This window comes from Monomorium pharaonis, chromosome 3 (genome assembly GCF_013373865.1).
Source record: "Monomorium pharaonis isolate MP-MQ-018 chromosome 3, ASM1337386v2, whole genome shotgun sequence".
Lineage (NCBI taxonomy): Eukaryota > Metazoa > Arthropoda > Insecta > Hymenoptera > Formicidae > Monomorium > Monomorium pharaonis.
In genome coordinates, this window is record NC_050469.1 from 25,882,571 (window position 1) to 25,908,228 (window position 25,658).

Here is a 25,658-nt window from a genome sequence, read left to right on the forward strand (position 1 = left end):
TGTGTTACCCGCAGGGAGATGCTAGCGCTAGTAAGCTTAGAGGAATACCTCGAACGTGTGCAACCGATAGGTAATTTATAAGATTGATTGAAAGACTAATAGCGAGGAAATTGTTATGCTAGAAACTATGGAAAATCCGATCTAGGTTTAAACGTCAAATCCGCTTCTTTGCAAACAGCGGGGTGTCGAACCTACGCTATACATCCGCGCATATATGGTAACGATCTGTCGGTGCGGAGACCCGCGCGCGCGCGGGGCTCACGTATCTTACGCAAAAACGCGAAACGAGTCTTGCACGCGGAATGAAGTTCCGATGGAACTGGATTCGCCGAAGACGGGAAAGATATACGCCACGGAATCAATAAGCTTGACTTCCAGTCGTTTTCCCGGCGCTTTAATATCTCGACAGAGGAAAAGCACGAGTGATAGAAAAGAAGTAGGACGCGACCGGTTAACTGGGGAGAAAACAGAAACTGCGAGGGCGGGACGAGATAGATGAATGAGAGGAGAGACGGAGGATACGAGAGGGTGCGAATACGTGGGCGTGCATTGGCTAGATGCGAAACACGCGAGATCGGACCATCCCCGGTTTATCGAGAACAAGGAAAAGAGGATGAAAAATTGGGAGGATGATGGGGGGTGCGATCTTGAGGCTCTCGATAGAGAGGCAGAGGGAAATTGGCGGAAATATACGTACGCGCGTGCGTGAGCAGAGGGAGAGACCAAGGGGAGCAAATCGCAAGTATATGCGAGGGTGGGAGATCCAGAGGGGAAAGACGAGGGGAGCGAGAAGCCGAAGAAGGGGCAGAAGATAGGCCGGAACTTCAGACGTCTACGGACCTGTCCGCGCGAGCCTCGTTTCCTCCCTTTAAGTTCCGCACTGTTTTTTTCGCGCTATCATTTCTTCCGCTAGAGTTATTAGGCCGCCTTCACCGCCCAGAAGATCCTGATTACGAGATTGGGATGGCCCACGTCGCGTCCGATAATGTCAACGAGAAGAGCTACATCCTGGACGCGAGAAAGAACTTCGAAGACGTGAGTAAACGAAGACATCTTCATCTCGCTCTTGTTCAACGGCGGATGACGCGATTCACCGAGTCAACGTAACAGATCCCAGTTTCGTTTTTCCCTCGTTTTTTTTTTTGCTTCGAAATTGCAAACAAAATCGTCACTGGCAAAGCAACATGAACGACGTTACAATAATAAGAAAAAAAAGTCTCATTTATGTTTTTCGTCTTGCCGAAATTTATTACATGAAGGAAATATAGTGGAAATTACAATAAAGATTTTTTATTATCTTGAGATATAATTGACGTTACGATAAAAATTACAGTATTTGTATTCTAAGTTTACCAAAAAAATACTGTAATTACTCAAATATCTTAATGTACAATATCTAAAATCTTCTAAAATAAAGAAAAAATCTTACAATGTGGCTGTACGCAAATTAAACATTTTGTAGAGGAGTTACAACATCAATATAGTCATTTTTTAATGAAATATAATATTTAATAATTAACGTAATTCTTTATATTCTTCGTGTCATGATTTAAAATATTTGCATAATTTTTAAAAATAAGCATTATAGTTTCTGCTAATTCAAGCATAAAGAATTGTTTTCATAGTAACATATGCTACACTGACCAAATTATTTCTTAGAATTTATCTTCAAAATTGTTGTATGTCACGGGTCAACATAGTATTTTCAAGAATTTTACTACATTTAACAAAATTTGACATTTTATATTTGATATATATTAGATTATTACTATTAGATATATATTAGATTATTACTTTATCCTAATAATCATTTTAATTGTGAAACTTTGTGGTTTTTTCGGAGAATTTACTAAAATTTTATAAAACTGGAACATTTTTTAGAAATAATGAAAAGGTCTACAGTTCTTTTCATAATTTTTCATGTATGCAAATTTTAAAGTATTTAAAGGTATTTAAAAAATCTGAGAAATTAAAAAATTTTCTAAAAAGTCATACCATTATACTAAAGTTCTGAAAAAAGATTTTATCAGTATTTTTTAAAAGTGTTCCAATTCGTATAAAAATTCTGCGAATAATTTTTACCAGGGTTTTATGTGACTCTCTAATTTTAGATCTTACATCTAATTTCAAATCGTAGAAAATTTTTCGAAATACCGTACCACGACTAGCACAATTTTCAAGGTAAATTCCAAGAGGAAATTCTCTCCGTGTACAGTGCCTTCACGTTGCAGCAATACGTAAAAAGGAACGCATTCTTTTAATTTACATAAAATTTCTCCCCACACACATACACACGGGAGAAGTTTTATTCGAAAAGTATGCGAATCTCTCGGGATTCACCGGATGCTACCAAGTATATATAGGATGGCCACCGAGCAACCCCGTCACGTGATTTACAAAGTAATTTCGCGAACGACGCGCCGGAGAATATCCTCTTAGCGCGCGGAGGCAAAAAGTGCGCGAGAAAGTTGACTATAATATACGCGATTTTTGTTATCTCGTTAACTCTTAACCTGCGCTCTTAATCCACGGCTTTTAAGCGCAGGAAAGTCGCAATTTTTATTCGCCATCCCCACAGCCACACAGCTCCGATTCTCGACCTCTCCGCGAGCTGCGAACAAGAAGCGCGCAATTACTCCTCTCCTCACTGTAGAACGGTTCCCCGATATCCTCGAGATTGAAGTTTCCGCCGTCTTGAAGAGAGATAGAGGGGGAGAGAGAGAGAGAGAGAGGAGAACGCAGTCTCGCTTAACAATTCCAACCGCGGTGAGAAATTTCCGCGATGACATTTCGCCCGATACGCTCGGTTAACTAATCAATGCCTCCGTGATTTCTCTCGTTCGCAAAGAGCTGTCGTATCCGTCTGGGATATTCTGCCAATAAATGTATCTACTCGTGCTGCGAGTGCACAAGCACCGGCAAACGAAAGAAAGTGCCAGAGGGAGGGCGCGTTACCCCGCGTTGGGGGTTTTCTGTACGCGATACGCGTACAAAGGGGAAACCGGAAACGTCTCGATGAACCGCCGCGATATTGTTATTCGCTATGACTAATGCATTGTTTCGGAAATTCCACAGGTCGGCAGTGTCGGATCGGAGGAATCCTACGATGACATGAGACGACTGGTCGGGGTAAGAGCTGCAACATTTATTAACTATAAAATTTAGCTATAAAAATTAGTTATTCCCCGCTGAAAAATACTGTTGGATTGGGGATGGAAAACTATTGGAACGAAAATGTCTACCAGATATATACAAATGGTATACGATTCGAATTTAAATCTTAATTATTCTAATATTTTGAATCCATAAATTTCAAATACGATTTATTAAATGTAAATTTGTCTTATGTAAAATTATATTTAAAGTGTCTTTATATCAATATTATTTCTCTTACATAGAAGTATTTTTTTCAATAATTACATTGTTAATCAAAAGTTGTGTTTCAACGATTTGATTCGTCATAAAAAAGAACCCTTGATAAAAAAGATTCGCGCCTCTCTATAGTGCGCAAAATTTGAACGGTTTTCTAATTAGAAGTATTTTTTTTTTTAATAATTACATTGTTAATCAAAAGTTGTGTTTCAACGATTTGATTCGTCGTAAAAAGGAACCCTTGATAAAAAAGATTCGCGCCTCTCTACAGTGCGCAATACTCGAACGGTTTTCTAATTATCCTTTTTTTTTCGCGATCGTCCGAGAGCATTTTTTCCACAAGAATTTCGCCTTTCCTTCCCGACTCTTTCATTATTGGAGCGACAAGCGATTAATTGCCGCGGACGCTGAGGCCTCATTACGTTCGCTTCAATTTACGAAGTTAAGCGAGATACCCGCCGCGAACAACGAGCGGATTAATCGAGGCGCGACAGAAATTCTCGCCGAGAGTAACCTCTCCGCCGAGATATCGGCAGCTATCGATTCGGCTCGCCGTAATGTTCCGTGATGATGACGAGGCCGATGCACTCTCTCTCTCTCCCTCCCTCTCTCCCTCCTTCTCTCTCTCTCTCTTCCGACGACGCTCAATTCGTCAATTCGTACATGGTCGTTGGCCTCTGCGACCTGGCAGGCGCTATCACGGAGCGCTCCTTTATCCCCCCCCCTAGTCATCATCCCCGCGCGATTCGTTATCGCTCTAAATTATTCCGCTGGTTGATGGTGATCGTGCGTAACCCGTTTAGCCCCTGCCGACGGCTAATTTACCCGACCATTCCGCTCGGTATTTTTTATTACGCGGCGCCTCTCTAGGAAAGGTGGCTCATTTTTTTTTTTGTTCGATCGTTCGCTCGCTCGTTGTCATTAATATTCATCAGCAGCATGAAAATGTATGCACGTGGAAAGCTCCGTAGGATATTCGCAGGTACGAGCGCGTGTACGCGACGCCTGACGTCTAATTAACGCGCTAGCAGCGCGAAAATTCTGAATGCGTTGATGGTGCCCGCCCATGCTTGTCATAAAACACTCGTGTTAATATCGGCGCGTGTCTTTTGCAGGAGGAGGAGGAAGAGAAGTCCGGCAAATTTAGTAGCCTGCCGCTCGCGAGCTTCAATTTCATCAATTCCATCATCGGCAGCGGCGTCATTGGTAAATAAGAGGGGAAACGATCTATGATTTTGGGAAATGATGTACCGCGAGTTATTATTGGAAAGATAGTAGACGGGGGAAAGAGACCTCGATATTTATCGTCGGCTAGGGATTGAGATGTAATTTTTTATTTTTATTATTTTTTTTTTTTTTAAGGAATACCATACGCTCTGCATCAAGCCGGCTTCGGCCTTGGGATCGCCCTGCTAATTTTAGTGGCGGCGTTGACCGACTACTCGTTAATTCTTATGGTGCGAAGCGGACACATTTGCGGCGAGATGAGCTATCAGGGTCTGATGCGAGCGAGTTTCGGCCGCGCCGGTTTCTACATCCTCACGGCGTTGCAGTTCGTCTATCCGTTCATGGGTACGTACGTTCGTTAGGTGCTTAACGCGAGTCACGGTCACCTGGGTGTGTGTCTTTTTTCATCCTGGCGTCGGAAAATTTTTATTTGTTATGTTTTAGAACTTTTTTATCATTTATTGATCCAAACGTATAAATTTGAGCAGAATAGAGTTAATCAACGCTTTTATTTATTTACGTGCTGAAGTGCTTTCATTAACATTACAGCGATGGTCTCTTACAACGTCGTCGTCGGCGATACGGTCACCAAGGTCCTAATAAGAGTGACAGGGATAGACGAGACGAACATTTTCGCTCATCGACAAGTCGTCATTCTCCTAGCGACCCTCTGCATCACTATCCCGCTTTGTCTGTACAGAAACGTCGCACGATTAGCGAAGATCTCCTTCCTCTCTCTGATCTGCGTCGGGTTCATTCTCATCGCCATCTTCATAAGGATGGACACGATGTCCGCCATGGTGTAAGCGAAAATTTCACTCATGGGGAAGGGTGTATCGCCGATATCCCCTCCCGTAAAGTCACTATGCGTAATGATAGGCGGTGATTGATTACAGTCCGAGTCAGAAGGAGAGCTGGAGGTTCGCCAATTTCCCGGGGGTCGTCCCGTCCGTCGGTATAATGGCGTTCGCCTTCATGTGCCACCACAACACATTCCTCATTTACGGCTCGATCGAGAGAGCGACCCAGGAGAAGTGGAACGTGGTGACGCATTGGTCCCTCTTCACGTCTTTCCTAATCGCCGCGGCCTTTGGGATCGCCGGCTACGCGACCTTCACGTCATATGTTCAGGGCGACCTCATGGAAAATTACTGCTGGAACGACGACCTGATGAATTTCGCCAGACTCATGTTCAGCGGCACCATACTGCTCACCTTTCCGATCGAGTGCTTCGTTACGCGCGAGGTAACGTACCCCACAGCCTGCTCTTCTAACTTGCGTATACGCGTAATCGGAGAGTTTGCAAGACTACACATAGGAAAGAACAGCTTTTTGCTAAAAGTGTCTAAAAATTCAGCTAGATCTGAAAACAATTTTGTTGGATCATCGAAATTATTGCAGTAGGATACTCAAACTGATGACTCTAGAATGTAGAAATTTTTTGCAGTATTGCTGATCATGTTTGAGCATCCTTTGTGCAATTATTTCCTGATCTGTAAATTTTTAGATGCGTCATCAAAACTGTTCTTTCCGATGTGTACGATCGCGACATATTGCTTCAGGTGCTCATGACGGCGATCAAGGGCACGGACGAATTGGAGGGACACGAGGCTTACGTGCCTAACTCGGACCGCAAGTACCTGATAATCACCTTGACGATGGTATCCACGACATACCTGATCTCCATGTTGACGGACTGCCTCGGTGTTTTCCTCGAATTGAACGGCATCCTCGCTGCGGTGCCGCTCGCCTACGTTTTGCCTGGTCTCTGCTACCTCAAACTCGAGGAGGGGCCCATCCTCTCGTCCAAGAAGCTTCCGGCGCTCGGCCTGATGTCCGCCGGTATCCTAGCCGCGATCTCCGGTCTTCTGCTACTCGTGATCAACAGTAGTTCATCCGGTACCTGCTTTCACGGCAAGATAATGCCGTATTGCGTCGACAATTCGACGGCTATGTTGCGCCTCGCCACGACGACCACGGAGTCCGTCGACAACTTCGTCTCTAACATCACGGAACCCGGGATCTAAGTTTATAACGGACGAGCACGGTAAATCTTTATAGCTTATTGTTAGTTGTAAGTCTACCAAAATTGTCGAATGAAAGTATAACGTGATTAATTTTACGGGACAAATAACGTTGATATCGTTTAAATCGGACAAAAATATAATAAATTATTAATAAATTCAATGAGAGGATTATAATATATCGTTACACGCAAAATAACGCTGCGCAAATTGTTTGTAAATCAGGCTTAAAGGAATTAGCGATTATGCTAATGTCTAATTGATAAATCTCACATTGTGGAGACTTTGATATGTGGGACGTAAATTTATAGGAAAATTTATAGGAAAAAAAGGAACCGTTTATGTAAAACAATCAAGAATATTAATTATGTTGGATAATACTGTTCCCTCCACAATTCCATTCCATTAAGAAATCAGCACGATATGATTGAGAAATTTTTAACGCGCGATATAAATCGCAAAAATTGTCGCAATATAAAATCAATGCAATATCCACGGCTCACAAGCGAGAAATTCGGGAAAAATTGGCAATAGATATATAAACGTTTTTTCCGCCGTTTTTTAGTAATATGTATAGACCTAGGAATGTTTGTTGCACGCAAGTTTACAGAGTAATATCGCAATCTTTCAAGTTAGTCGTGTGCACAATGAGCTTGAGATTCGCGATTGAAGACTATTAATTAATTCTACGACGCACATTATTAGAGAGACAGAATTTTAATGTACCAATCGAAATAATTATTGAACTTTCGAAACTATTATTATACGCAAGACAGAGAGAGAAAGGACTCTTATATTTAGTCCTGATAATGTTCCAGAGGTAAGGTTCTAAAATGGGAAAAGAAATCTCTGCAGTTATAAGATGCGCGAGAATTTCAAAGAATATATATATTATAATTTTAAAAAATAGTTAGCGTGATTAGAAGATTATAAACTAGACAACTAACGTACAGAATACGTGAGCTAAAATCTCATTATATTTTTAAAAAGATGTTATATATAGACAAATGATTTATAAGCGAGAAGATATATGTACACACGTACGTATATATCTATATGTATACACTACATATTATGTATATGCATACTGCGTTTGTATTTTTTTGTGATAAGGGACTAATATTGAATGTTGAAAGTAAGAAACGAATTTATTAAATGTTCGCAAATATGACAATGATTCGCGGCTTAAAGATTTTATTCATAATTTTTTTTATCTTGTTCGAATTTTCAACAAGCTCTGCGGATTTTTTTTTAAAAACTAACACTGATCGATTTTTACTTTATGAGAAGAACTCGTAAAATCGTATATTTAAAAATATTTTTTTACATATATACATATATATTTTTTTGATACAATAAAATTCAAGTATTGTTCGTTTCCAATATGAAAGATATAGATTGCGTTCCGGAATTTATTGCCACCACTAAAAATCTATAGTACATGTAACGTGAACATATTTTTAATATTGACAGTTTATATCAGAATTCGATAGTAGTGTCCGATCTCCGATGAAGCACTAATCAAAAACTGATAATCGTGATCGGAACGTAATTATTCGGAACAGCATAAAATGGACCGCGATAAAATTTACTAGTATTTATCGCTCAGATTTCGTCTTCTTGCTTGCAAGGTTCAGTTGCAACTCGAAATATTTTGCCTTTGAAGAATTATATTGTATTTTTAAAAGACAAAGGAAGAGAAAAGGGAACCAAAGTGATTGTAGTGTATATGAAAAATATAATTATATAAAATTACAATGGAAAAATAATGCAATCACGAGGGGGCGGAATTAAATTTCTTCTTCCGCAAGTGACGCTTTACAGGAAAGCAAACACTGATGAGAAAGAGACCACACATACAAGAGGAAAGTATTTATCGCGCGTAAATAATTCGCGTACTATAGCGTGTAAGCCAAAAGAATCAAATATGTCTACCTGTTTACGTATATTTGAATATATAGAAGAATATATAAGAAGCCTATTTGAGAGAACAATTATAAGGAGCCCAAAGTTGGTATTATTATAGGAACAGTCACGGCCTAGAGTAAACGGGATGCGTTATCGGTGAATAAACGCGTGATAAGGCAGAGTAGAGGCGAAAGAGAAAGAGAGATTCACGTATGAAATACGTTCGAATGTGACTTCTCTCTTTCTCTCTCCCTTTGTTTAAGTGCGCGAATGTTATCACGCACATACACACCCGCTGTTTTGTATCACGCGATGTGAAACAGAGAAGACCTCGTCGAGCAGCAAGACTTGTACGTTCGCAGCGATTATTATATATTATATATGTAATACGAATACGCGCGCCATACATTGGCGGTATTCTTTATATAAATATATGTATAATTTAACTGCGTGGCGAAATAAGTGTAATTAGCATGTAGCACATGTACGAGAGGGAAGGACGAGCCTCGCTTTGCGTTTCACGGAGAGAAGCCGCAGCTGCCGCGCACTCGACTTGACGCGGTTCGATAAACATTACATACGTGGTTGTGACAGCCTTACAGTACCTGCTGTAGTAACGTTTAGAGATTATTATTCATTTAGATACCGGTACTACGACCGCGGGCATAACTAATGAGCGTTACACGAACACTAGCGGATCCTGATGTCGATAATTGAGGAGAGGAGGGTGATTTAATATAATTTTTCACTAAACATCGTATATCGGATATCGGACAGTTTTGGACACAGTGAATCCTATATATAAGAATTTGATTAACGGTCGCCCGCGTTAATTGACTTGCATCATTTTATCTAAATTTTTTTAACGAATTAAAACTGTTTCCTTTTAATTTGGAAGGGGAAAGGTTAACCCCAACTTCCCCCCTAGAATCCGCCAGTGTACACGAATAACTCTCATAATTAAAACATGCGGAAGTAAAGAATCCTCTTAACTTCTCCCCTCGCTCTCGTAATGTGACGCGCTAAGCAAAACGTGTAACGCTATAATTTAAGAAAACTCTACAAAAAAAAAACAAATAAGACACGCGCGTAAGCGACTGTACAACTCGGACTGTCCTGTGATATTATTTTTACGACGCTTTTCTTTATAATTTGCTTTTATGTAGTTCCGAGATGGAACCTCGAAACCACGTTCGGTACCTGGTTGGCGCGATTAAAAAGCCAAAAATCAAAAGGGACTTGACTCGATACGAACAATAGACTGATCTTTTTACGCTTGAATATTAAATTCGACAGTTTCGCGTTGCGAGACGCTGCATAGTAAAGCTAGTATCAATCTGTTGCATCCGAGAGAAAACGTTACAAGTGCCAATCTCGACGAAAGAGAGAAGGAAAATTAGACTAACTCAATCTTAATGTCCGTAAATAACGTAAACCTGTTATGACTGCTCTATTGATGTTAAGTAAACTTTGTAAACACGGGGATCGTTGAATGATATCCATAGTAAGGAAAAAGTCTCGGAAAGAAGACCCCCGGATATTTCAAATAACGAAAGCATTTAAAAAAAACACATTACGAGCAAGAGAAAAATCTACATTTTCAAGCACGAAATATATTTGACATGTAAATTTTATTGCATGTTTTTTCATAAAGTATCTACGTCACAGGTTTACTATTTTTGGAATACATTTTTTGACATAATTTGTTTTTATTCTGAATATAAAAATATTACGTTACGGAATAAAAAATTCGGTGATTTTTAAGAGAGGGATAAATATTTTAAATATTTTATTATTTTCGTTATTTATAAAATATGAAATATCCTGAAATATATGTCAATAATTTTAATACTTTTATACATACAACCAGATAAACCGATTGAAAAAACATGCGAAAAAATATGTTAAAAATTTGTTTCATAAATTTTTCGTTTTTATTTTTTGGAGGTTGCACAAATAAAAGACGTTTTCCTTACTGCATAAAAATGTGGTTTATCATTCGTGCAATATTAGTTCTATTCTATGTGATTTTAGATAAACTTGATATTTCGATGTTTGCCTTGACTTAAACGTGTCATTTTCTGAGAGCGAAACGGCGGCAACGTGTTTGCAAAGTGTTTCGAATTAGTTGGAAGCATTAGGAGAAAGAAGTGACGTTTCCTCCTCGGGGAAGGGGGAGAGAGGGTTACACTTTCTCAATGCGTGAAAGTGTAGAACAGCGATGGGATCACGCAACAGAGGAAAAGACGTTATTACGCGTGGGAAAAATAAATCGCGATGTAATTTCGAGCGCGCGCGCGTGTGTGCGTGTGTGCATGCGTGCGTGAGTGTACGTGTATGCGTATTCCGTGTGCGTAGCCGCGACGCGTAAGGTGATTGCGTAAGGGATATAAGTACTTACCTCGCGGACTAATTACAGCGAGCGATCGCGCGTTATTCTCCACCGTGTCGCGGGTCTTCCGACCACATTTATTCTGTGATAGACACACACATGCGTTTACAAAAATGGATGCGCGGGTGTGCATAACGCGCGCGTACCCGCGATGCTATAATACGCTATACGATGTTGCCCAGGTTTACTCCGAAATAAGAGATAAATTGAGACAATTAATGCAAAAAAACGTTTTTGTGATTGTTCCTCCCTTCCATATCCTCGCAATTAAGGTAAAACGCTAAAACGGACTCCAAAATTATTTTTACGGGCTATTGTATGCCAATATGTGTATGCGGATACATTTTTATTCTACACGGTTGGTCTGTATTCAGAGCGTGTTTATCAAGCCATTAGCCCGCTATATTAAGTCGTTTCTATTTTTAAAATTGCAAACTAAACTGCGGAAATTTTTCGGTAATTTACTATTATTACTGAATGCGGATATAAGCATTTAAAGTCGCAAATAAACTGCGGAAATTTTTCAGTAATTTACTGCTATCACTACATGCTGATAAGCAATACGAGTCTCGTAACACTTTAATAATTTAATATTAAAAAAAAAATTACATAAAATAAAATTACATATGTAAATTTTTTAAATACAATATTATTGATTGTATTTAATCAAAATTATAATTGCATTACCGTAGATATCAATTTTTATTATATATGTATAATTTAATGTGTGCAATAACGCAATCGTAATTAATTGTAATTGTGATTATTTTATTGTATACATTAATTTATAACAAGCATAATTAATGTATAATATAATCATAATAATTACTATACGCATATTAATGTTTTTTAAGAATTGGATTTCACATTATTTTTCTCTTATGATTGTTTTACAATATACAATACACGTATATTTTATTGAACATACATATATATGAATGTCCAATAATATACAATAATATATATACGTCGTACCAATATTTATTTCAATCAGTCTTTACTTCGAGTTTTATATAAAAACTATCGGTTATACATATATGTAAACTGATATTTGTGTTTCCTGGTATTTTATTTTAAGCTGTTTTTAATCTCTGCTCTGACAACAGTGCTTTTCAATTGTCAGAGACAATCGTCCGCTCGTTCGTCTCTCCTATCGGGGCAATTTGTCGTGGGATTTCACCCGACAGCGAGAGGGAAAGCGAAAGTGATTAGAGAAAAAAACACTCGTGCAGATTTCACCGCGGCTATATGTTTCCAGAGAAAGCGCGCGTTCAGTCTCCCGTTCCCGGTTATCGACTCGGCGTTGTGTATTCCGCTCGGTTTCTAAATCAAATCTAACTCGCGAGATCGCGGAACAGGGAGAGAGAATCGCGCGAATGTCAAATGATTGAAAAATTTTCCCCGTTCGCAGTTACCGCGGCTGACGCGCGAGGCGGATCGAGAAATAAAATCTACGGCCTTGGCACTGTAGACGCGCGCGTGCGTTCACAATCGTCGTATGTACCACCCTCCCCGCCCGCGTGCTCGATCGATCGATCCGCGCCGAGATGAAAGATCATTTCGCTCGCGAGCCCCCTGACATCCGTGCAACCCTGTTCGAGAACGTCGGTTTGGAGCGACCCAGTTGGCCCGCTGACAGCCTCGATTGGCCCCGTTCGACCTATTTAATCTTACGAGGATCGCTCGTACCGCATTTATAACGACTTGGAACACACGAGTGAGATCGCAAGCCGAGATCGAAATCTAAAGCCAGTTCTTTATAGCCTGAATAACAAACTATGTTGTGTCTTTCTTAAACGACACATTTATCAAGTTAAACAATAAAGTGGAAATTAATGACCTATTGTAATTTAATTTAGTTAATTTTAAATGAGTTAATTTTTAACTTTAACTAATTATTTTTAAGTATAGAAACTTTAATTTACTATCTTCTTCTTGGGTTTTTCAAAAATTTATCTATTTAAAAGAAAAAAAATACATTTTTATATAAAAAACGATATTTCTTTGTCATTTCTCGTATAAATTTTATTTGTAATTTATAAAATGATTAAAGTTCCGCGCTTAAAATAAAATATGTGATATAAGATTGAAAAAAAAACGGAGAAAAATTAAAAAATGCAAAGTATTCCATATAAATATAAATCTTTCATGGAAGATGCGAAACGGCGAAAAAAATTGTGAATCTGAAAAAGGGTTGAGAATACTTCACATATTTATTGTAATTAATTGTAATATATTTATAACGTTAATATTTCTTTGTGTTCTCAAATTAGTATATACTTTTTCATATTTTATAAATATTTTTTTGTTCAGCAAATACTTCTGCAACTTTAAGCTACTTTTTTTTTAATCAACATTTAGTATGCATTTAGCGCTTTTTACGAAAAGCTAATATTTCAAGAGTTTTATCTTAATAACATTTGAATCGATTGAGCTCAGGTGGACTTAATCGTTAAAGTTATTCTTATACAAAAGTATCCTTGTTTTCACAGTACACACAGAAAAACCATTGTTGTGCTAAGAAAAGCGATTACTCAATTTCAATTTGCTTCTTTTAAATAACAGTTAGCTTTACAAAGAGTACTTCTCTTGATAATAATCTTAAAATATATACTCATCGTTTACTTAAAACAAGTAATACTTATTAAAAATAAGTATATATAATGTACAGAAAAATATATTCTGTAAAAATATACTATATACTATAAAATTTATACTAATTATAAAAGACTCAGTTAAAAGTTGTATTAAGATTAAATTGAAAGTTTATTTTGAAAAGTATTATTTATATTAAATTAGAATTGTAAAAATTGAATTACTACAAATAACAAATGATATAGATTATCGAAATAATTATTTATCTATTTGATTATACATTTTATAAATTGTGAATTAAAATATTAGATGTGCAATTTAATTCTCTTTTTTCATATAAAATATATGCATAAACATTTATTCTGCAAAAAGTCATGGGTCATCTTACTTAAACTATGAAAGAAAGATAATATTTATTTTAAAAATCAAAAAGGAAATAAAAGATATAATCATACATTACAATTTACATACTTTCGTTATGTATCTAACATTAATTGTGTACAACTCAACTTGTATTCGGCTCAATTTGAAAATCTCGGAAGATTAATGGCTCATAATAAAACTATCATTTAGCCCGAATTCAAAGATGACGAAATAAGCGATATTAGACCTGTTTTTGGAGTCACTCTTTATGCGACAAATAACAAAGAAATATCATTCTTTATATAGAAATGTATTTATTTCTTTTAAATAGATAAATTTCTGAACACTTAAAAAGATAACAAATTAAAAAAAATATATATATATTTAAAAAATAACTAGAATAACTAGTTAAACATTAACTCATTTTAAATTAATTAAATTAAAAGTTATTTTTTAATTTAAAAATTAAATTTTACTTTATTGTTTAACTTGATAAATGTGTCGTACAAAAGAGACACAATAGTTATTTATCCATAGTGATTCATAGAGAAAACTAATTCTAATTCCTCTTCCTATATAATTCCTACATAATATTCCTCCAATGTGTACAGAGCCTTAAACCGCGATTAAAATTAATCTACGTTGACAGAAATAGACAGGAGAAATCTTTCGAGTAAAGCGCCAGCTTTCAAGCCGTGAGACGTGACTCTGTATTATATCCCGCTCCAATTTTCTAATCCAAATATCTGATTTCAAGTGACGCAACAAGACGACGCTCCCGCGTTGTCTGTCGCCCCGGTAACGGCGTCGCGTCGCGTCGCGTCGCGGCGTCACCCCGCCGTCGCGCACAGCCGCCGCCGCCGCTGCTGCTGCTGCTGCTGCTGATGCGACGACAGGCGGTAGTGACGGTGGTGGTGATGGTGGCGACGACGGTGGCGAAGGTTAATCGCGGGCGTTCCGTGAAACGTGAGTCCACGCGAGAGTGCCGAGTAAACTCGACACAGTGACGGCTAGCAGCGCGTTGCTGACGGTTGCCAGTTTGGTGGCTCGCCGCTGCGCTGTGACAAAAGTTGCGGAGGCGAACACGTCGGAGGGACACGCGCGCGGAACGGCGACGTACGCGGCCATGCTGTAGCGCGCGTTACGTACGCACGTATACTTGACAGCACGCATCGTCGTCGTCGTCGTCCTCGTCCTCGTCCTCGTCATGGACAACGTGGCCGACCGCTCGGGCGGGCTGGCGAGGCTGTCGACGTTGCTGGGCGCCCCGGAGGCCGCGCTGCGCCTCCTCGTCTCCATTCTACTTGGTAAACCTAACCGTTTCTTCTCTCTTCCGCGTCACGTTACGTCAAGGGCGAGTTTCCATCTCGCTCTTTTTTTTTTTCCTTGACCCTTCTTCCGTTTCCGATCCGGAGCGCCGCTACGGAGATTGATCCTCGCTCTCCGACGAATCGATCCCCCGCGTTCATTCATGAATTCCGCTCGATCGCCGGCGTGTTCGGCCACCCCTCGGTGGCCATCCCTCCTCCCTCCTCCCTCCTGCCTCCCTGTCCCTCTCTCGCCTCGCCTTGCATTGTTGTAGCGTGTGCATAGCTCGTATAATCTATAACGGCATAATTGCCTTCTATATCGGTGAAGGTTGGTCGTCTAATCGTTAAAACACTCGCTACGTTTATCATTATCATCGGACTCTCGTTCAATTTAGTAGAGGTTGTACCTTTCCGATTCACGCAGGACGCTCACGGTGTATCGCGTTCTCTCATCCCTGTCAAACGTTGAACGAGGATGAACGATGTACGTATCATGCGCGTCATGCGTGATACCGAATGTACCCCAAGTTTTTTTTTATTCGGTTTTTTTTTCTAAGTTCCGCTTTCTTTTTCGAGCCATTGAAGATCGTGTTTCCCGAGAGCTCTTTCGTTCCTTGCACGCGGAAAGTGTTTAAAAAATTGTGCTCTTTGCACCTCGCTTTTTCTGCTCTCGACGACACGTATTATTATATGTTTAGGCTGCATTCCATTTGGCGCTCACAGCGCTGTGAGCATCATTTCATCCTTGTTGTTCATCATGATTAAATAGGGACAAATAATGCTTACAAGCGCTGTAAGCGCGAAAGGGAACGCAGCCATTGTCGACGTAAAAATAAATATATGAAATAAAAAATGCGTACGTGTAGCATATATATACAAGTGTTTATTCACGACCGCGTCATGTTACGTAACTACACTACTCCTTAATTATGTGCAAACAAAACGGGTATAATTTATGTTATCTTAAAAAAGTCAGGTTTCATTTTCGAACGACTGAAGAAATCAGTAAAAAAAAAGTGTTAAACGAATCATCGTTAAAATAACGATATGTGATTTTTTGATTATTTACGATAGAGAAAACGATTTCTTTGAATATTTTTCTCTATTCGTTTGGAATTTTTTACTTATTTATTTTATTCAAATAACATAATGTGTAAAAAATATTGTTTTATTGAATCAAACAATATTATGAACAAATAACCGTATTTGCTTTTTTAAATAAACAGTTTTGTTAGACTATTTCGAAACATATATTTCCTTTTTAAATAAATTTTATTAAATCTAAAGAAATTTTTCTTAATAATACAATGACAATAATTTTATTGCTTACAAAAAATGATTTTGCCAAATCGAATAATTTCTAATAACTTTAGAAAGCATGAAAAAGGAAAAAAGACGCACATGCAAGAAATAAGATAAGATTGCTATCTTGTTTGTGTGATATTTACCTGCAAAATAATGATTTAATTGCAAAGAAACGGAAGATATGAATTTTTTATTAGACAGATTGCGCAAGAATACAAGCATATAATAAGCACAAACTAGTTATATCTACGAATAAGAAATGAGAATCAAAACGACAGATACAAAAGAAAATTTTATCTCCGGAACAAATTATTTCTTGCCCTTCCGTTTAGTTTATCTGATAAAAATGTAGAGTTTTACCACAATCTATATAAGTGCGGCTTTTGAGGCTAATGAAGAAAACGTCTTATAATTGTATATTTTAATACGCGTGTTATTGGTCTAAAATTTCTCTAAAAATAATTTCATTAAATTAAGCTATTTTAATAATTAATCTTACGCTATAATAATTGCGCTATTTCTTGTCTTAATAATAGAACATTACAATAATTTAACTCCAATTCCTTTAAAAGCCAAAATCTTATTTTTTAATTGTCAGATCACAATAATTATAATTTTATTGTATTATATAAGATTATAGTATCTTCTTTTTGGCAAATTGTAATGCTTTAAGTAATAAATTCTATTCCATTCTATAAGATTATACAGAATTATAGAATTCTGTTTTCTGTTTAAATGGAATATTAAGAATAGACAACATTATACGTTACTTTTTTTATTACCAACTTAAAAAGTCACAACAGATTGTATTAAAAGGCACATACATTTTTCAAAATTTGCTAGCTAATGCATTTTAGTACATCTCATAAACAAATACTATTTATTATAAATAAATTTTAAGTAGTTATTCTTTTGCAATCTACACATGCTTTAGACAAGAAAGCACAATCTCTCTTCTTCCTTTCTTCCTTTCCTTTTTCTTTGCACTTAATGAAGATATTTAAAAATATTCATAATGAGTTACACGATAAATGAATGATACAATCGGTATCTATTTACAACAAATATTATTTGTTCTCATAATTTGCCATGAATAACATCAATCATACAGAAATATATATTTATATTAACATATATATGATTTTTGTATTATTATATTACATGATATTTCTTTTTGTTAATTTCAAGAAAGCAACGAGAAACATTTCTCAAACAAAATTTATTAAAGAGGTATAAATAATTAAATATCAAATAATATTATAAAGCTATAAGTTTTACATCATTTGACATGACGTTATTTGACTACTTAATTTCTTGATTCTGCATTTTATTTCATTATTTTGAATGAGGAAGCAAATAAAATCAAGTCAACCAATGAATTTTATAACGAACGATCAACTCTCTGCAGTAAAGGGGAAAGGGGATTAAACGTGGGACGAAATGTATGCAATATTTTATTCAATCTTATTGAACGTGATAATATTTAATCATTATTTGAATAATTCCAATATTACTTAACTTCGCATTAACAACCGCGTGTAATGGCATTTTATTTTATATATTAGAACCTATTCATTCTTTTCAATTTTGAATATAATTAATGTATAAATAATTGTGGCCGGGTGGTAGTAGTCGGTTTGAAGAACTTTGGAATCACGAAGTATATATCGATTATGTGCATTTACATAAAAATTGTATAACCAGTTAACATTTGTTGTTTTTATGCATATACGATAAGATCGTTATGAGAAAATGTATAAGAAACAAAGCGGAACGATAAAGAAATAGAGATAATTAATGTTTAGCAGTATCCAGGAAAAAATAATAAAAACTTTGTATATAATGTGATTTCAGGATTTCCCGTTGCTCTTCTTCATAGGTATACGCTCTACGGCAAAGATCCCGTTCGCCAGCATTTATTTTTTATAGCATGCGGTCTCTCAATTGGTTACTGGAATTACGGTAATTCGCTCGAACAGTATATCAATTCACGGAAAATGACAAACGCAAATGATACGCTAGCGATGATACTAACAATGATTTTGCAGATTGTAACATACTCCATTCAACAACGGCGGTATGCGCTACGTATCTGATCCTCACGGTTCTCGGCAGCACTGGCCTGTCTGTCATAATAACGTTCCTCTTCAACATGATGTACTTACTTTACGGTAAAGCAACGCCACAACAACAAAATTTGAAAATTTATTCACAGAAGAAAACGGTGCACGCATATATTTACATATATTTACCCTGCGGCACTATCTATTTATTATTCTCGAGCTATCTGGCGCAGTGATCGTGGAATAAAAATAACGTAACGTTCAAGGTTTCGAGCACCAAATCCTTTTTCTTATTTTTTGTTTATAGTTTAAAATCACGCTTTTCTGGAAACTAGAACGGCGCAGAAAGTCAAAGTGTAAAAATAGACAACAACAAAGAACAATTTTCTTACCTTTCGTGTGCCTTGTCGTTATCGTTATGTATCGTTTCAGTACTTGGCGTTACTTCGGTCATTCGTAAAATTACGGGCGACGTTTATCGCGAGTAGCGATAACCATAATCTGAAATAGCGAGTATTTTTAGTATTTTTTTCTATCACTATGATGCATACAATTTTTGTTTGCGTTCATCGAAATATCAATTTTATTTTTTTTTGCCATATTATTTTTTATAGATATGTAGATAACCATCGTTTTCTCATTTTCTCTTGTTGATCATTTCGAGCTACAAAGCATTTAAATGAAATTGTTTTCCAATACAGGCTATTACACCACCAGTACCCAAGATTACGATATAAAATGGACAATGCCGCAGTGCGTGCTGACCCTTAGGTTAATAGGACTTGCATTTAATTTATGGGACGGTCAAAAACGTGACGTACGAATAACCGTTATTTTTTCATAATTCTATCTTACCTCATTTCGTGCCGTGACGATCATGGTGTTGTAGGATGAGCTCTCTGATAGTCAAAAACGGGTGGCCTTGAAGGAGCGACCGTCGCTACTGGAAATTGCGGCGTATGCCTATTTTCCAGGTGCCTTTCTAATCGGGCCGCAGTTTAGTATGCGACGGTACTTGGACTATGTCAATGGTCTGCTCACTGATCGCGTACGTTGATTGAAAATTGGAAAAATATTGGTCTATCAAACTCGGGGGAATCCATTCAGTTCCCTCTAGTTTGAGAAAATGAAAGCTACAAATGTCTGTTTAATATAAGGAGCATGTTATATTTCAGGATCCGCAAACTGGTGCCATTGTGCTGCCGGATTGCGTGTCAGCGGGATTGTCCCGAGCATTCATCGGATTCATATACGTAGCGATATTTCAAATCGGCACACTTTACGTTTCCGACCAGTTCCTCTTTGAGCCGTCATTCCAGAAGCTGAATTTAATAAAGAAGTGCTTGCTGATCGGTCTGTGGGGTCGCATCAATCTCTACAAGTACGTCAGCGTCTGGCTAATCACCGAAGGAGTACGTAATCAAGATATATTTTATTATTATTTGTCTTTACTTGTATGTGTGTGTGCTTGTTATCGAACCGATTGTCGTCGATTTCAGGTGTGCATTGTTTTTGGTCTTACACATAACGGAAAAGACGCACAAGGTCGTATTAAATGGGACGGTTGCGCAAATGTTAAACTACGAACATTTGAAACTACAACGCTGTTCAATCACTACATTCTCTCGTTCAACACAAACACGAATCACTGGTGTGCCGAATACATTTACAAGAGACTGAAGTTTCTCGGCTCAAAAATGTACAGTCAAACAATTACATTGCTCTTCCTTGCTCTCTGGCACGGTTTCCACTCCGGATACTATCACTGTTTCTTTATGGAGTTTATCGTGTTGTACTTTGAGCGAGACGTGAGTATACAATTTATGGCTCGTACAGAGAGTTTTTAAAAGTTTCTCGAAACTTATTTGCTCGTTTAACTTATTTTCTCATTTCTTGTTTGCTTTCTCTTTTTTTTTTAGATCGGACCAGTATTAAAAAACAGCGAGAAAGTGCAAACGCTGCTGAAAACGCGATGGGAAGCACGCATGCTCGCTTGGATCTTTCTGAAGCTTTACACCTTTGTTTTCATGGGCTACGCTCTCGTGTCGTTCATACTTCTCTCGTTTCCACGATATAATCAAGTTTATGCTAGTTTGTATTATTGCGGACACGTGTTCTTCCTCTCTTATCCGTTGCTCGCGTCACACATTAAACGATTGGTTGGTCAAAGACTCGAACGTCAGCGATCGCACCAAGAATAAGATGACGCGATCTCCCTTTACTTCTCGATTATTGTCGAGGTATTGATTATCGCCCCTTGCACTTGTTTTTTTTTTCTTCGTCCCCTTGTTCGTTACGAATCGATATTCGAGAAGACGTACAGCTGTGATGTAATGGACACTGGTATACAGTTACACTTACTTACAGTCACTAGTCTTCGGAAGAAATGTGATAGCGCATATCCGTGGAATATATGGGAAATAATACACCACATTACCGTCACTATCGCATTTCGTACGGGTTTTTTAAAATACAATACTGAATTTTGTCACTTAATACACGCTCGATGATCGAGTTTTGCAAGTAAAAAATATTTTGAAGAATTTGTCGAAACAAAATGCTGGTAGTGAGGGAATATATATGTGTGTGTACGGAACTGTAATATCCATTACTGCTGAGAACATTTCAATTTGTAAATCGATACACCGTTTTAAAGAAAATTCCGCTGGTCGGGAATTTTGTGCCTGTGTAATTGAAAGTTTTTACGATCAAACTTTACGACACGAAAATTCCAGCAACAATTCTAGACACTTCAGTATTTTCCTATAACAGTATACGTTTTTGCGTCTTTAATCGTATTTTTGTACCTGTAGCGAGTTTGATTAATCAAATTTTTATTTATATGTATTTCGTCGGTAATAAAATCTGTTAAAATACGCCACACCCTTTTAGGATCAAGCTGCAACATGTCTAATTAGCTTTAAACCGTAATAAATTAACCAATCACAATCGAATATAAGGAGAATAATCGATTATATGATTAGTCAATTTTTTACGAATTAATTGTTACACCTGTTGTAGATTGATCTTTAGTGATAAGAACTGTTAAGAATATATAACGATAGCGTAAACTAGTCACAAGTGTCACAATATTCTCTAAAGACTCGAGACAAAAAACAATTGTGCTTTTTCTAGGTATCGCAATAAGAACGTCCATTCGCAAAAAATCGATTCAGGAAAGTTGCATTGCGGAGGATACCTAGAGAATGATACTGTGATTTTGTAAGTGCGAAAATATAGTGCTAAAAAAACGTAGTCAGATACGCGATATATCGTGCACGATTGAAGTTGAAAAAATATACATATATTTTATCGTAGTACTACATTTTACCGATCTAATGCGATTAACCGCGTTTTACTATACCTCTCTACATAGAAATACAACGATAACAAAACCATAATACTCTGGTCGGATGTGTATACCATCTGCCGTGTGTACGCACGCTGTATTAGCATCGATATACGGTATAAAATAATGCGAGAAAGCGATTTTCAATCTTGTACGTTCGCAATTATTTTTGTAGGTAAAAAGTCTAACACAACGATCTACCTATCTATTCGTATTGCAATAGGAACGCGGCTCTTATTACGCACACAATCCTTCGAACACACAGTTCATTGAAATTAAGAAAAATTAGTAGATAGCAGTTCGATATATAAATATAAATGAAATGTCCAGATACTGACGTACTTCGCGATCGCTTGATGCCCTATCATTTATTCACATTCTTGAGCGATCAAGTAGATCTTGGATCGACAAGAAATAATTTCTAGTACCTTGCCTAATGACCTTAATTTATCGATCGCAAGTACGCCCAATCTCTGGCATCTTTAATGTAGTCACGTAACAGATTTACAAAGTTTTAGAATACTGAAAGAAATAGAAGTATACAAGCGTAGCGCAGTCAGGAGTTCTATTGCATACATTTGTCGATAGAATTTATTAGGGTTGAAGTTAATAGGACGATTCAATGTGACTCCTGACATAAGATCCTAATAAGCCATAAATGTGTGAATTTTTTAATTGAAAATTCACGCTGTTTGTTCTGTACTTAATACCAATGCGAGACACACTAAGCAAGTTTACTCTATTGAATACTCGCTAATCTTGAAATCTTACATTTTAAGCGTCTTCGAGAGAATCGTTAGCGTCACAGTAATCGCAAATCATGGTCAATAAAGTAACATCCTTCATAATAATGTAATACTAAGCAGTATTACATTTATTAAATTGGCTAATAATTATTATTTATTAAAAGTATTAACAAGTATGCTTTTAATACTTAAAATAAGTATTTTTTGGTCAATGTAATATGTAGTATTACATTTCTGTAAAGGATGTGCGATACATTCTCAAGAATTGTACTTGAGTATAGATTTTCGGAATTCTCTAAAATATCTAAAAAAATAATGGTAGAGATAGTTTGCAAGTGCGATATAATTTTCAGCAATTTTGATTTCCTATTACATCACTGGTAAAAAATGGAACTGGAAACTTAAGAGAAAAAGAGAGAGAAAGAAACGTGTAGTAGAAATCTTCAAACGAGAATTAAAACTAATGAAGACAAAGGCGATGAGATAATTAATAATATCGGAGATTGATATAAAAAAATGTATTTACGATTATTTTCTTAAAAGATACATATGAAACATTGACATGTCATATATATAAAGATTCGTTTTTTTTTTTAATATTTCTTTCAACAGAGAACCATGACAAGTATTGGTACTCGGTCATTTAAGGATGTACTCGTCGTGTATGTTGGATTTGTATGCGTGTGTCTGTATGTGTAGGTGTGAGTAAATGAGTGTGCGAGCGACATCACGAGTAGGCTTTAGCAACACGAAGCGTCTGGCTCAAGCACCTTTAAACACCATGCGGCCTATCTTACAAGATACAGGCGATATATACATCCCTCCTACGATCAAGATCCATCGGGACTCGCGTGTTCGCGTTTGCGTATTGCGAAATTGCGACCGAGAGTAGTCACCGTAGTTAAATAATTTGCCTCCGGGAGTCTCGAGGGTGGTGAGGGTGATGTGCGCTCGTGCATGCGATGAATCTAGTACGGTCCGCTGGGGCCCGGTTGTGGTGCCCCGTAACTGTCGATGGGCTGTCCTGGTTGTTGCCCCGGTGGGCCGTATTCGCCGCCGCCTTGCTCCTTCTGTAGTGCATAAAGATAAACACGTAAAGACCATGACAAGAAAGCAACAGAGAGAGAGTGAGAGTGAGAGATGACACGTGGCGCATATATGAATTTTATACGGCTATCACGCGGCCGTGATCTTTTCTGTGATGGCAATTAGCGAGAGCTCGGATAGTCTTCGTATATTCGCATAATTTAAATCTCGCTGATATAATCCGTAGTTTAGCTAGCGTGACAAAAGCAATTTCGGAGAGCGACTCGGGCCGCAGAGAGGGATTTTTCAACGGATTAACGCAGAAGAGAACGTGCCTCGATCGTTGGATCGTAGAAGACGGTCCCGAGCCGATTATTTGCAGTTCGCAAGAAAGCGGAGCGCAACAGAAATATCTTTTGTAACGAAGAGTTATATAGCGATTATCATTTAGCGTGAACAATACAAATTAATCCTTGCAAGCTGCGACGGTTGCATTGTTTTTAGAGATCTCTACTTAGATCGGAACGACATTTGAAGGAGAAACTCTCCATAATTATTCAAATCGCCGACGCGGCAATCACCTTGGCAGTTTCTTTTCCCCCCTTTTTTTGTAGTCGAGAGCCATGGAAAGGTGATTCGCGTCCGGTTAACATAATAAGGCCGTATAATCGACCGAGATATATGATACGTGCGGGTATCGTCGACGCGCCCAACATCCGGATCCTTTCATATCCCGTATGCAAAAAAATATGCGCTCTGCTGACTCCTGCTGATCGAAATGAGCAATTTACATGCCGCGGGCGCGATCGAGGCGTCACACTTTCGACATTCGTCGATTAACCGAAATATCGTCCGTTCCTCGATCCGATAGACCGCACATTTGAAAGCGGCTCTCCGCTGACCGCTACGTATCCGCGCTTTTGAGCAACTGAGGATTGCGCAACGCAATTACACGTATGTAGATCCGACAATATTAGAGACGCGTTATTAAATTTCGCTTCAAAGATGGAGAATTACAAATTGAAATTCAACCGGTAGAAACAGGACTAATTTGTTCTTTTATTCCTTTATAAAAATACTGAATAGTGCTAAATTGAGCCGTAATTATTTTAAGCGTAAAAAGTATAACAGTAAATAAAATTAAATTTAATACTGTCCAGTATTACATTTTTATAAAGATCGATACAATTCTTATTTTCAATTTGCAATTTGCAATTTCAATTCTTAATCCTTGATGCGTAATCTACACCACGCGTCTATCTTCGCTGAATTCGTCCGAGCAATTGCGTTTCAAAACAAAAAGAAACCGCCCCTTCCTAAAGAAAAGAGGGAGGAAAGGAAGAAAAGGGAATCGTCACCTGAGTCTTGTAGCGGATGAAGTAGACCTCCGGTTTGCTGGGCTGCGTCGGCGCCTGCGTCGGCAGCACGACGTCGGGCGCCTCCTCGGGCTTCTTCACCAGAACGTAGATCAGCGTCTTCTCCTCGTCCGGCTGCGGCAACGGCGGCAGCTGCGGCGCGGTCGGCGTAGGCGGCGTCGGCGCCTTGATGAACACTATCTTGTAGTGCTTCTGCGGCGGCTGCGGCTGCGGTATGTGCTTAGGCGGTTTGTACTCCGGCGCTTCCGGCGGCGGCACGTGGACGTACACGTGCTTGTGGATCACCGGGTTCTGTTGGGGTGGTCCGTACGCGGGCGCGGGCGGCCCGTAGCCGCCGCCACCACCACCTCCGGAGGGTGGAAAGTATGAGCTCACCGGCGGCTCCGGCGCCGGTTTCGCGAGCGCCAGCGCGATCGACGAGCAGGCGAACGCGAGAATTGTGCCCTGTTAGAGGAAAGAGAAAATAGGCGCGCGATTTAGCGATCGTGACTGTAATGTTAACGTAGAATCACACGAAGAGAACTGTAGCGAAAGTTACAATAAAGATTTTGCTATCCCGAGACACAACCTGGCGTTACGACGTGTGCGACAGGAGCGTCCTT

At 38.2% G+C, this 25,658-nt stretch overlaps 3 protein-coding genes across 3 annotated transcripts; 2 read left to right on the top strand and 1 right to left on the bottom strand.

Moving 5' to 3' along the window:
- Positions 1-97: 97 nt before the first annotated feature.
- LOC105838925 (putative sodium-coupled neutral amino acid transporter 11) lies at positions 98-11,152 on the top strand. Its single transcript, XM_012684861.2, has 7 exons — positions 98-1,035; positions 3,076-3,129; positions 4,488-4,578; positions 4,735-4,944; positions 5,149-5,401; positions 5,496-5,844; positions 6,162-11,152. The coding sequence occupies exons 1-7, from the start codon at positions 964-966 to the stop codon at positions 6,624-6,626; spliced, it is 1,494 nt and encodes a 497-aa protein (XP_012540315.1). The 5' UTR covers positions 98-963; the 3' UTR covers positions 6,627-11,152.
- A 3,615-nt stretch (positions 11,153-14,767) lies between these two features.
- LOC105834145 (lysophospholipid acyltransferase 5) lies at positions 14,768-23,061 on the top strand. Its single transcript, XM_012676414.3, has 8 exons — positions 14,768-15,188; positions 18,351-18,458; positions 18,545-18,667; positions 19,261-19,376; positions 19,449-19,607; positions 19,735-19,971; positions 20,059-20,367; positions 20,479-23,061. The coding sequence occupies exons 1-8, from the start codon at positions 15,089-15,091 to the stop codon at positions 20,758-20,760; spliced, it is 1,434 nt and encodes a 477-aa protein (XP_012531868.1). The 5' UTR covers positions 14,768-15,088; the 3' UTR covers positions 20,761-23,061.
- Positions 23,062-23,157: 96 nt separating this feature from the next.
- On the bottom strand, positions 23,158-25,503 carry LOC105834146 (pollen-specific leucine-rich repeat extensin-like protein 4; the record flags this gene model as incomplete). Its single annotated transcript, XM_028194580.1, has 2 exons — positions 23,158-23,724; positions 25,039-25,503. Coding segments are annotated over 2 exons (567 nt in total), but the record flags the coding sequence as incomplete, so codon positions are not given.
- Positions 25,504-25,658: the final 155 nt, after the last annotated feature.